The following is a 12,837-nucleotide window of genomic DNA, read 5'->3' on the forward strand; positions in this document are numbered from 1 at the left end:
CCTTATCCATGCCATTTGGCCAGAGGTTATGCACTAATAAGAGGCAAAAACACTCTAAGGGTATGTCTATACAGCAAAGTTATTTCTAAATAACAGCTGTTATTTCGAAATAACTTTCCTAGTGTCTACACAAGCCAACCACTATTTCAAAATTAAATCAAAATAGCGGAGCGCTTATTTCGAATTTGATAAACCTCATTCTACGAGGAATAACACCAAATTCGAAATAGCTATTTCGAAATAAGTGCTGTGTAGACACTTATTTTGAAATAGGGGGACTCCAGCCTTCCCAGGGTGACCTGATGGCCACCCAGCCTCAACCAAGAACACTCTTCTCCCTCCCCCCTCCCTGGAGCCCTTAAAGGGGTAGACTCAGGCCACAGTGCCTGTACCAGCTCCAAGCCTGCCAGCCCAGAGCCAGCAGTCACTGCCCCGACCCAAGTTCATGAAAATACGTGTATTTTATTGACATCAGGAAGGAGAGTTAGGGAGGGGTAAGTAGAAGGACGTGAGGGAGGAATGAGGCACAGGCCTCCAGTGGGGCAAACCAGGGAGGCTGTTAGTGCTCCTCAGGGTAGAAGCTCTCATGCAGGGCCTCCTGGATACTGACAGCCCCCCGATAGACCTCCCGGATGGCAGTCTGCAGAAAGTGCAGCCAGGCACGCAGCAATGCATCCAAGAGAAGCACCAGAGTGCCCAGGGGCAGCTCTGGCTCCATATTGCAGAGTGCTGTGGTGTCCCGAGTGAGGGCAACCAGAGCATGCAGAGACAAAATACTTTGCTGTCCCTCAGTGAGGTAGACAAGCAAGCAGGGAAACCTGAGAACTGGCTGTCCCTTTAAGCACAGACCTCAGGCAGCAGCCCCACACAGTAAGTCCTGTCCTGGTGCCCTGCTAGAACTGGTTCCGGCCAGCCTTAAATGCACTCAGGGTGGACATGCTATTTCGAAATAGCAAAATGCTGTTTCAAAATGCATTTTATGCATAGACACTTTATTTCAAAATGAGCTATTTCGAAATAACACCGTAGTGTAGAGATACCCTAACAGAGCAGACATAAGGCCATACTCTGCCCTCCATCTGTGCTTCGGAACTGTCCACTAATTTCAGCTGAGTTTCAGTTAGCAGCATATGACCATTTAAATTGTATTCCCATTGTGTTGAGATATTGGGATAATAAATGTATTTGCTTGCTTTTGGTAGCCAATCATTGGCTTTTAAAAAAAAAATGTTATCAGCACAAGTATTTCAATTTTGTCTGTACTAGCTGATGTTGTACATAAATTGTAAAATTAAACTAAAGTTTTAATTGCTTAAGCATGGTAATAGGAAATACTGCTTATTGCATATGATATAGTTATTTTATTGACAAACTGCCTCTCACTCACTCCTTCCAAATGACATGGGAAATACAAGAGGTATGAAGCTGCCATTTGAGTTCTCTGTAACCAGAGCTTTCATGATACAAGTTCTTTTTCCACCTGAAATTCTTTATGTCTAAGTAAAACAACTACATGCCAAGCTAGGACAGAAGTCCTTGCTGTACTTATCTAGAGACTAAGAAAAATCTAAGGTTGTGATGTCAGTAACAAACATGACATAGTAATCAATACTCAGCAGGATCAGACAGGGTAAGCAGATCAAACATGTGGATGGATAGACAGAAGCTCAGACTCAGTCAAAAATATCTGCTGTAATTTGTGAAGTAAAATAAAAACAAGAATGCAGGATTTTACCTCATTAGAGTTACAGTACCAAACAATAGCAGAATCCCTAATAGTGGCTAGTTTTGTATTTTTCAAGAGACTAGCAGAAATGGTACTTGAACAAATTGTTTATTAGCTCAGCCATCCTATCCCCATGAGACTTTTTTTAAAAGCAGCACTGTACATAGGGGAATCAGGAGGATGCAAAAACTGAATATAGACTAATTAACTAGAGACAATGTGCAGTAACAAACCCTTTACTCTTACATCTGAGGGATTCATTGTTTGTGTTACCCTTACTTATCAGGCAGTGTATAACTGCAGTCTTTTAAATGTATAGAACCTGTATGAAAGATTTTACTGCCAGGCACATCTAAGAACAAACCTAGTGCTACAATATGTTACTGTGCAGGGCAATATAAAAGATTTAATACATACTAGAAATAGAAAACAGGATTAGAATTGAGATTTCTGCCATTTTCTCTTCTTTGCCCTTCTAAACTAGGTTTTTAATCACTTTCAAAAGAAAACTTCAAAACTAGAGAACCATCTTTAATATTATTTTCTTAATGTGCATTTAGAACTCTCCCACCCATATTCTTCAAAATTCTTTGGAGTCTATAATACATGAATAATAGACATTTTACACAAGTGAATCCAAAATAAAGTCTTCAGGTAGTTTTGTCTTTTGCCCTCAGAGAAGATGATCCCAGTAGACAGACAGCTTCTACAAAGTTAAGTAAAAAATTGTCACTGCAACAAGTTGTATGAAGATTCCACAGTGATAAGAACTATCACAATAAGTTAGGCCATGTATGGTCAAGATTTCTAAAGACTCAGAATTTCCCATTAGAATATCACATATAGTCACTTGGTATAAAAGTGATGGAAGCTGTTTTCTCCCAGTATGCAAGTTTACAGTTGCCACACACTTTATAAGGAAATGGCCAACTGAAATTTTAGAAATTCAGTTTTGAGAGTTCTTTTTAACTAGTATTAAAAGGGGAAAAATACTTACTTTTAACATATATTGATGTAAATGACTAAGTGTTCATGTTCCATTTATTTTAGAAGGGGTGTAGGTGGGCCTTAAAGCAACACAAAAATGCATAGAGCCTCTGGATACCATCTTTATAAAATTAAATATTGAGTTTGAATTATGGGCAAATTTCAGATAGACAGCAGACCCTAAAAAAGAAGAATTTGTTAACAGATTTCTGTTTGGCTAGCAACCACTAAAAACAATTAATCATCATGATCTTGACTCAGCCAAAAGGAGCCCAAAGTATTTTGTCCATATTCAGCATTTACCTCATTTTATAGCATCCCTTTCTTCTTCCCAGGGCTCAGTGACAATGTTCCCCAGGTAAGAGAGAACTGGACTAAATTTCTTTCAGAAATCACAAACAAGTCTTCTTGCCATTGCTAGAGGTGTGACTGAAGAGAGACAAAAGTGCTTTTTCTTTTCAGATTTAAGGAATAGTAATAAATCTCAATGAAACTCAGCAGTGAACATTCAGGGCTTGAATAGTACATCAAAAAATTATTTCCTTGACTAACAACTGTAAGGGCAAGTAAACATCATGCCAAACCTAGTGCAAAATCTGACCTCTATTTTCCTAAAATCTATTTACAAAGTGTATAATTTTTCATAGGTGTTGTAAAGATAGTTATAGGAATTTTTTTTTAGCAAAACTGCACCTTTATTTATCTTTATTGTACATTATTTTCCATGATGTTAAAATGTGCTAAAACATATAAAAAAATAAGGTAGAGTCCTTTCTCAGATAAATGCTCATCATAGTGTTCTGTGGCTAACCTTATTTCTGAGCAAGAGGCATTGTGATTGTGGTGAGTCCAAGCGTTTGGGTATTTCAGGACACATTGCTTTTCAGTTCTGCAGCTTTGTTTAAATTCCCCACTTCCTTCTTCAGGACATTTAGCAGCATTCTAGAACTATCCAAAATCTTCATATAAGCAGCTTCAGTTTCTGCAAGGATTTTATCAAGCTCGTTCCGTGAGGCTGTCTTTTGGGTCAAAGTTTCACAGACACACTCCAGTTGCTCATTCAGGATTTGGATTTCATGCTGGAGTTTATTTTTTTCCACTTCCGCTTCCTGGATCTGTTTGTTCAGTTCTTCTCTTTGCAGGCATAAGTCTTCCATGTATTTCACCAGCTCATTATTGTAACCCTGCAGAACCGCTCCCTGCTGAGTCATCCTCCAGGCTCCACCCTCTAAGTGGACTCTGCCACTGCTTTGAGTTTTCTCTCAGCAACACCCTTCAGCACTTTTATTTAAAAAAGAAAAACAAAATAAAAACGCTTGTAGCTGGGCTTTTGTGAGCAACCCTATGCTAACAAACCAGTACAAACATAGCCATGATAGAACACTCTGCTTAAAAGAAAAAACACATCATCTCCTCAGACTTAAGTTTTACAGCCCCAAAGATACAATTTCTGTGGTGTTCCCAGCCTTTTCCAATCTAGAGAATAAATGACTAGGGCCAGAATTCAAGGTCCCAGAATTTCCATTTATTTGCTGAGTGCTTAAATGAGTGTCTTTTAATAATTATTGGATGTTTACATTAAATGAAGTCCAACCCTTCATTACAACAAAACTATCACAAACCAGTTTTCATTGTAGCTGCCTATTTATCAGACATGCATGACTTTCTTGGAAAAAAACCTAACTACTTTTGGGCTCAAAATTTCAGTGTTTGATCACTGATATAAAACTACTCTACAAATATGGTCTTTTCTATTGAGAATAGAAATGTAGGGATTGTTACTAGAAATACTCACTCAAAGTCAAGGATAAAGAAAGGTATTTTCTCCATATGATACTTAAGCATAAGTACCATCTCCACTCTCAGTACCTCCCAGGTCTGCCTATAGTGAATCAATTCAGTACTCTATTTTCAAATGCATATATGAGCAGGGCTTAGAAGGAGATTTAGCATTTCGATTAGAGAAGCATGTTTTGTGAACTGCCCGCCTCTGGAGAGCTGCTTTTCTTCGCTCTCCTCAGGACACAGGGAGCAGTTTGGATAAGAGCACTCTGCAGTGAAGGATGCACATTGTCTACACGGAAGAGCTTGGTAGGGCCACCGAGACTGGAGCTGGTGTGAGTGCCAGGGATACCCCAACATTCACTGCTCTCTACCCTCTTGCTACTAAGTGTAGGCCAAAAAGCAAAACAAAAAACCCACCACCAAACAACTGGAGACGCTAGAGAGAAAAAAAACCTGCCGGAGACGCTAGAAACAGCTCTGAGAGCTACAAAAAGCCTGAGAGGAAACCCCACAGGAGCGGCTCTTCTTATTGCTACCCAACTCCCACAGCAACTATGGCGGTGATAACTAAGGCACGTGCCTAACACAGATAGGAACAAAGCTCCGGCTTTCGAGTCTTAGGACTTACACATCCACTGGGGCTGCTACGAGACAAACAAGCACCGCAAAGGGCAGCGCATGGGACACACTCACAACCCAAGCAGCCAGCTGCGAGCCTCCCACAGGGTCGTTTTAACCTCTTCTCTGCCGCGCTTTCTCTCCGAACACAGGACGTATATAAGCTGCTTCCTAGGCTTGAGGCAGACCCTTTCCAGCCTCCCTTTTCTCAATCCGGCTTGGAGAAGCCCCTCTCTCTTGCTATTGCCCCTGCTGTGTCCGACCTGGCCAAAGAGCCTCCGCCGGCAGCCGGAAGAGCTACTAACTGGTAAGCAGCGCTCTCACCCCAGGCTGTCGGTAGCAGCGCGGAGCACGCCTCTCAAGAGCTTGCCATGCTCCGCAAGAGGAGAGGGGCTCTTAACCAATGAGCCAGCCCGGCGCTCCGACCAGCTGCTTTCCCCGAGCGCTCCAACCGGCAGTGGTCGCAGAGCTGGGGGGGAGGGGGGGGGTGACGGGTTACGGAAAAACCCGAAACTTTCCGAATACAGAGGAACGTTCTACGGCGATAGCCGATGTTTTCCCGGGGCTGGTTGCGGACTAGCGGAGGGCTGGTGGCGGAAAGAGCCGATGTTGCCCGAAGGGGGAAGATTAAGGGCGTTGGACTTGGCGAAAAGAGCCGATGTTTCCCGAAGGCACGGCCGCCCTAAAGCAGAGGGGACTGAGTGGGAGGAGTGTGCCGAAAACAGCCGAAAACACCCGACGTGAACCGAACACGGCGTCGCCCGAGTTTCCCGGATGTAGTTGGAGGAGCGGCGGCGGCGGTGGGCGCAGCGGGGGGAGGAGGCAGCGGCAGCGGCAGCGGCGGAGGAGTCTGAGCTCCTCAGTGTCTCAGAGTGTGCGGGGCCGAGCTGTGGCGTGTCCCCTTCCGCTGTGCGGAGCGGAGATGGGCCCGTGAGCGCTGCTCCCAGCTGAGCTGCCTGAGCCGCCCCCTCCCTCCCTCCCCTTCCCTGTCCCGGTCGGTGGTGAGGCGGAGCGCTGCCTCCCCCTCCTCCCCCCTCGGCGCCTGTGGCCCGGCCGCGGCCGTCCCCTCCTGGTCCCCTCACATTCACACACACAGGCCGGGCATTGATGGTAATGTATGCGAGGAAACAGCAGAGACTCAGTGATGGGTAAATCCCCCTCCTTCCTCCCCGCCACCCGCGGGGGGCTCCCCAGACCCTCCGCCATGTTTGTGGTACCCCTCCCCCTCGGCGGCCGGTAACGGTTGTTCGCTAACGTCTCTTTCTCTCTCTCTTCCAGCTGTCACGACCGCAGGGGGGACTCCCAGCCCTACCAGGTACTTGCAGCGCCGGCCGCTAGGCCTAGGAGGAGGAGCGGGGGAGAGAGCGGAGGGGGGAGCTACTCCAGCGCAGGCTTCGTCCGCCGACACAGGCCGCGGTGCAGCCACTTCCCTGTCTCCTCCCCTCACAAGCCCCTTAGTCCTGGGGAGGAGGGCGCTTACATGTGAGGGGCGCGAGGTCCCAGTTACCTCTGCGCCGCCCGGGACAGAGGCAGAGAAGTGAGGCGAGGCCTAGCGCGGTCTTGTGTAGAGTTCGGCCTTCAGTGCCGGGAGGGGGGGGGGCGGGAGAATGAGTCAGTATCCAATTAGTGAAAAATAGATAGTAAAATTTGTTCTCTAAAGGCCCCTTTGGAAAGCACCTCCTGCTCCCCAAATCCCTGCTTGGGACTGTGACCTGAGCAGGGCACCCTATAGGCACCAGATTACTGGGGCTACAGGCTGCACTCAGAAATCTGCATCAAAATCCTTGTGCCAACTAAGAAAGTACTTTGAGAGGCATAATGTACTCCCTCTCCTTGTGCACATGGAAACCCAGTTCTTGGGGAGCAGTGGGTATTGCACTGTGTATTTTGAGGACACTTATCACCATGAGTAGTATAGTGGAGTATTGTGCTCTCTTGAGTGTACACATTTGAGGGGCTGTTATGAAATTTCTAGGCATGTGGCAGGCTGCTTGTGAAACAGTGTGACAACTGAAAGTTGTCAGTGACAGTTCACCTAAATGTAAACATTCCCCCATCCTGAAGTTTGCATTATGAAAGCAAATGGGTGAAAGATGTTGATCATGCTGCTTCCAATGTGTACATTTTCCAGAATGAACACAAAGTAAGCTTCCCGCTACACCCCTCACACCTGCTTATTCAGTCTCATTTTAAATACTATCTTAGTTCTTGTGCTCAAATAAAGTTTGTTATGGAAATTCAAGGTGGTGGGTGAGCTTAGGTGTCTTGATGAAATTTGTAGTGTGTACACTGTGGTTCAAGCAGAATTTGTAATCTGTTTTTATTCAGTTACTTATTAAACACCTGAATATTTTGTCCTCCCCAAAATGAAGAAAGCAGTCTGTGTAGTGCTGAATGTATGTAACACAAGATGAATAAGAATTCAAGGAATTGCAGTTTAATTCTAATACCCTATTATAGGAGATATTCCACACTGAAACCACAGTAGGAAAATTAGGTAAAAAAGCTAAATTAGAATTTTTTACTTTATATATATATATATATATAATTAACATAGGAAAGCCTTATTCTACTTGTGTTCCTAAAGTGCTAATATGTGGCTTAAATATTCACTGAAGTGAAAATTTTTACTTATCTTGAAAAATTAGATTTTCTGTTAGTTGGAAGTGATGTTAACTGCTACAAAAATTAAATTAATTTAAAATGTATTTTCTTGCAGACTCTTAAATACTCATCAAAGAGTCACCCCAGTGGTGGTGATCACCGTCATGACAAGATGCGAGACACCGCAGATCCTTCACCACCAAATAAAATGTTGCGACGGTCTGATAGCCCTGAAAACAAATATAGTGACAGCACAGGGCACAGTAAAGCAAAAAGTGTGCATACTCACAGAGTTAGAGAGAGGGATGGAGGTGAGTTGTTTCTAATCATTTTTATTTAAGCAGTAATCTGATTTAAATTTTATTGAAATAATAAGTAAAACAGTTACAAGTGACATGTCTTACACAATGGTGAGAAGACTGTGCACTGGTACTCAGTTCCACCAGAGGTCATTGCCTTGAGTCTTTTATATTAAACTGATTCTTTTTTTCTTCCAAAAAATAGTAGATGTCAACAAAGACACCAAGAGATTAAAGCAATTAATTTTTTTTGGTATTGGTGCATTTTTAAGGTGACTTCTAAAGGTGCTGGAAAGAGTAGTTTATGAGAACATCTTAATTGGATTACATTTTAGATGTTTCCATAAGCAAAATACATTTTTATTCTTCCATTGGTTTTGAAGCATCAGAGTTCCAGCTGCTGATAGTGTGTCATCTGTTCAATTATTTAATTATTCATAATGTGTTCGTGCATAAGGAAATGTCCACAGATTAACTTGGATTAATATTTTTGATGTGCTGTTCATCTAAATGTTACATTTCCAAATATGATATATGTCTGATAAGCTTCTGTTCTGCAGTGCCATTTAATTTCTAGTTCTAGTTACTTGCTCTCGAAGGCCCTGATCCTTCAAACACTTAACACTTTTATTTTCCTTAACTTTTTACTGCTCTGAGGAGTTCAACTGATTTCCATGAAACTTACCATAGGAAAAGTAAGCACATGTGTAAATGTTTGAAGGGTCATTACAGAAGCATTTGGAAGGGAAGGAGTGGGAAGCTGAGTATTGAATACATTTTCTCTGTAAAATAGGAGAAGTAAATTGAAGTTTTCAAGTCCACCTGAACTGAATGGTTGGTGATGCAGGGTTTTATTGCATACAGTGGTGTTGGGGGATAATGTAGTGGATAATGTAGTGTAGATATTGGAATATCTAGAGGCAACAGAAGGTTACTTCTCCATTTCCTCCTCTTTCCCCTTTCCTTCATAGAGTGAAAAATTCAGTGTATTTTGATAATGGTGACATGTTCAGAGTGGTTTTAGTAGGTGTAACAAGTAGTCTTAAATGTTTGCATAAGTGAATGCAAGCCCTTTTAAATAAAGTTTAAATGACAAAAAGTGAAATAGATTGAAGTGATTGTTACACTCTAAGTATTCTTTACATAGTTAGAAATCATGTCTTCCTTACATTTCATAAACATAATATAATTGTTTCACTCAATGTTAAATTGTCAGTAACAGAAATTGTATAGAACAAATGGGCAGAGCCTACTTACGCTCTGGAATAGTTACACAAAAGTTTAAACTGCATGCATTTTAATTAATGATACCATTAAGAAGAATGGCATACTCATACTATTTTTATGAATTGGAATGAGCTGTTTGGACACAACTGGAACTTCTTGACTAGGTGTTGATATATCTATGTCCATAATGCCCAGTACATATAAAGGGCTACCTGATTTTAAACACAGGTTAGTGTGTTCTATAGTTGCACTAAACTATACTGTTGATTGTTCCAGTATGTGACTAACTGTATCCATGCTGAAGTAGTTACCTCAGTACTCCCCCTGTATCTCCAATTTCAGGGTTACAGAAAACTTACATAACATAATTTGTTGAAATGCACAGATATTTTTAAGTTAGTTTAAAATAAACTTTTACTTAAATGCTAATAAGACCTAAGACTATTAACTGAAGTAAAATTTGTAATATTTTCTCTTATTTAAATGTGCTTAATCTTTGGCTTTTTCTTAGTTTGGACAGTGAAAATAGATTAGTTTCACTTTTGTATTTATTCATTTTCTAGTCAGTTTCATTATCATGGTGTAGGAATGTTTGAATTGGAACTACTGCAAAGGAATGATTACATTTAAACAAAATAGCAGAAAGAAAAAATCATGGCAGTATTTCACTTAAGTTTTGTGTTTAAAAAAAGTGCACCACACCATGCTTGAGTTTTAAACACTCAGCTAGAAGTCTAAAATCACATATTGCTCTACTTTTAAAGTTAATGTTAAAAGTCAATTTTTCAGTTTTTCAGTCTCCTGGTTCCCATTCTTCTTAAGGTCATCTGTTTTGCTCAAAGTGGTGCAGTGTGCTGATGTTTCAAATGTATTCAGTCCTGAATCTGTTCCAGTATTCTGTGGTAAAGCAAAATTGACCTAACTTTATACAGGGCTCACCTATACGCAGAGTATTTTGTTTTGTACTATTATAATGTGCATTGGTTAAGAGATTAATATAGCTAAAGTGGAACAGCTATAATACCACTTTAGTAGATTAGTATGGATATAGTTATACATACATAAAAGCACTATTGATATAGCTTATTCTTGAAATAAGTGGTATGGATATAAACATCTTTGTCCTGGTTAGGGATGTAAAAAGTAATAAGGAACTGTGTAACTGCTTAAAATCTTAGCGGTTACTTAGTTACGCACGCTGCAGGCTCTGAAATATTAAGCTAAGCTTTATACTGCAGAGCTTGCAGCGAAGCCTCCCTGGGAGTGGGGCTGCCAGCCCGGCTCCCAGGGACGCATCTTAACTGCCCTGCCTCAGCGAAGCTGCCTCCCTGGAGCCAGCTAAGTTCAACCGATAACATTAACCGATAAGCCTCATCGCTTAAACTCTTAACCGTAGTACTGATATATAACTACATGTGCAATAGGATGTTATACCATTGTAACTATATTGGTTTCTAAATACAATTAATAGTGATACCAAAAGATCCCCAAACTGTGGATATGCCCTGTGTGTTGGGATAGTACAAGTAAAGCATGTTTTTATATTGGGTTGAGTAGTCAGTCTCTCTTTGTCCATGGAATGAACTTTACCAGGTTTATTGTAGGTTTTTGACACATTCTCTCCTCTTACTGCCCAAGGAAAGTCAACATAGATATGTTAAGACATATCAAACTAAACATGCAGCATAAAAATTTGGCTGCACTACCACTGGTAGAGGAGGCGATGTGAGTGTGGATTCAGTAGTTTACAAAAAAATCATTGGCATGTGACCGAGTTAAAGCAAATATTCACAACTGTGTTTAGCAAAATTATTACCTTGTGTTTGTGTTCTTACTAGAGATGTTAAGTTTAGATTAATTGGCTAATCAAAGAGCTAATCAAAGAGTCAATGCAATTTGTATCAACTATTCGATTAGTCAATAAGGGTGCCTCCTCCTTTAAAGTGTAGCAACAGCCCTAGGGGACAGGGCTAGCGGGGGACTCAAGCTTTGAGGCTCCACGTGAGGTTTCAAAGTGGCAGATCCCAGGCTCCACATGACGCTGTAGTTTTGAAGCACCCCCATCTCTTCCTCCCCTTGCTGATGGAGGCAGCAATCGGAGGGAGGGAGAGAAGTGACTAGTGTGTCGACTAGTCATTCACATCCCTAGTTCCCACATATTGGAAGCATAATCCTTGTCCTGAAGAGCTTAAATTCTAAGGAGACAATCAATGCACAAAGTAACTGTGCCATACAGATCCAAAATGTATTATTTGTTGACCAGTTTCTTGTAGAAATCACAGATGTGGGTTTATGTATCAGTTCCAGGGGAGGAATCCATGCTTAGGAACAGCCACCCTGAGGGAAGTGAGCAACTAAAACTAGCATTGTTGGCAGGGGAGAGATAGCCATGAAGAGGCTTTAAGGTGAGGAGAAGAAACTTGAATTTGACTTAGTGGAAAAGGGGAAATCAGTGGATGGATTCAAAATGTTTTCTAGGGGAGAGGCAGACTAAATGTCAAGGCAAGTGATCCTAGCAGTGGTGTTTTCAGAACACTGAATGGAGAGAGAAGAATTTCAGAGAACCTAAATGAAACCTGGTAAGTACTTCAGATATGGGAATGGTAAAAGAGCTGAACTTAAAATAGAGGGGAAAAAAGTTGCAATATTTGAATACATCTTTTAGGTCAAGGGAGGCATTGTGAGAAATCACTTCAGGTTTATGCTTGGGAAACAGGGAGTGTGGTGGTATTGTTGTCAGGGATGGAAATGTAAGGAGGCAGAAATAGTTTAGACAGAGTTCTGTTTTGGCCATGCATACTCCAGATCTATCTAAAAGCAGGTATTAGTTGATATGTAATGATTTTAGGCATCCTGCTGTATCTAAGTTTATGAGGATCTGTGAAAATCTATATGTTTTTTTGTCATATTCTTAAAATACAGGTAAAGTGCTTACTTAAATTAATACTGTTCAAATTGTATTATTTTACACTGCATCAAACATTTGAGATCATGAGCTACATTTTCCCCTTCATAGGCTGATTCCATTGATCTAGTCTAGATATCAAAACTTAACTATTCCCAATCAACTAAAGTTAATGTTGTTGATTACTGTTAGTGACTTGTGAACAACAGAATGGAAGAATATTAGGTATAAGAAATTATGAATCTGAATTTTAGAATGTATTCAGTAATATAAAAAGCCACTTCTACCACTCCCTAATCCCTACTGAATGGCGTGGCTTGACAATACCCATTATAGCTAAAGTGGAATATTTTACAACAGGAGTTTCTACATGGATTTGTGGAGCTTTTTCTGAAGAGTTGGTATGTCACAGGCTTCGGGCTTGCCTTGTCTACCAAGATTCCTGGATATTAATTGCAAAAAATAGACTACATTTCTATTGATATGTTTGGAAACGAGTTAGCTTGCTGCCTTGGGGGCCATTGCTATGATGGAAAGGAAGTGGACATTCACCATCAAAGAAAATGAAAAATCTGGCTGTAGGCAGACAAATGAAACCTGACAGCCTCAAAGCATATATTCAGGGGGGTGCGGAAATAGGGCAAAAATAGTGTTAAATATGCTTAATACACTAAAAGCAGTTAGTG

General features: G+C 41.3%; 1 protein-coding gene and 1 pseudogene across 12 annotated transcripts in view; one reads left to right on the top strand and one right to left on the bottom strand.

Moving 5' to 3' along the window:
- Positions 1–2,091: 2,091 nt before the first annotated feature.
- LOC102459566 (microtubule nucleation factor SSNA1 pseudogene) lies at positions 2,092–5,690 on the bottom strand (annotated as a pseudogene). 9 transcript variants are annotated; one of them, XR_016348977.1, is made up of 5 exons: positions 5,127–5,690; positions 3,525–3,994; positions 3,017–3,142; positions 2,724–2,893; positions 2,092–2,432 (listed from the first exon to the last, which is right to left on the bottom strand). The product of XR_016348977.1 is annotated as a microtubule nucleation factor SSNA1 pseudogene, transcript variant X8 (transcript). The 9 variants fall into 9 exon arrangements; XR_016348978.1 differs by lacking the exon at positions 3,017–3,142; XR_016348975.1 differs by having other exon boundaries at positions 2,724–3,142.
- A 224-nt stretch (positions 5,691–5,914) lies between these two features.
- Positions 5,915–12,837, top strand: part of WAC (WW domain containing adaptor with coiled-coil) — a 93,088-nt gene continuing 86,165 nt past the window's right edge. For 2 of the 3 annotated variants that reach the window (XM_006124776.5, XM_006124779.5), the window contains exons 1-3: positions 5,917–6,264; positions 6,395–6,431; positions 7,836–8,031. In XM_006124776.5, the coding sequence (XP_006124838.2) occupies positions 6,224–6,264; positions 6,395–6,431; positions 7,836–8,031 (274 nt within the window). In that variant the 5' untranslated portion in view covers positions 5,917–6,223. Of the gene's footprint in view, positions 6,265–6,394; positions 6,432–7,835; positions 8,032–12,837 lie in introns of all 3 variants that reach the window. The other variant, XM_075922588.2, reaches the window with a different exon arrangement.

Source organism: Pelodiscus sinensis, chromosome 2 (assembly GCF_052426305.1).
Source record: "Pelodiscus sinensis isolate ZL-2025 chromosome 2, ASM5242630v1, whole genome shotgun sequence".
Classification (NCBI taxonomy): domain Eukaryota; kingdom Metazoa; phylum Chordata; order Testudines; family Trionychidae; genus Pelodiscus; species Pelodiscus sinensis.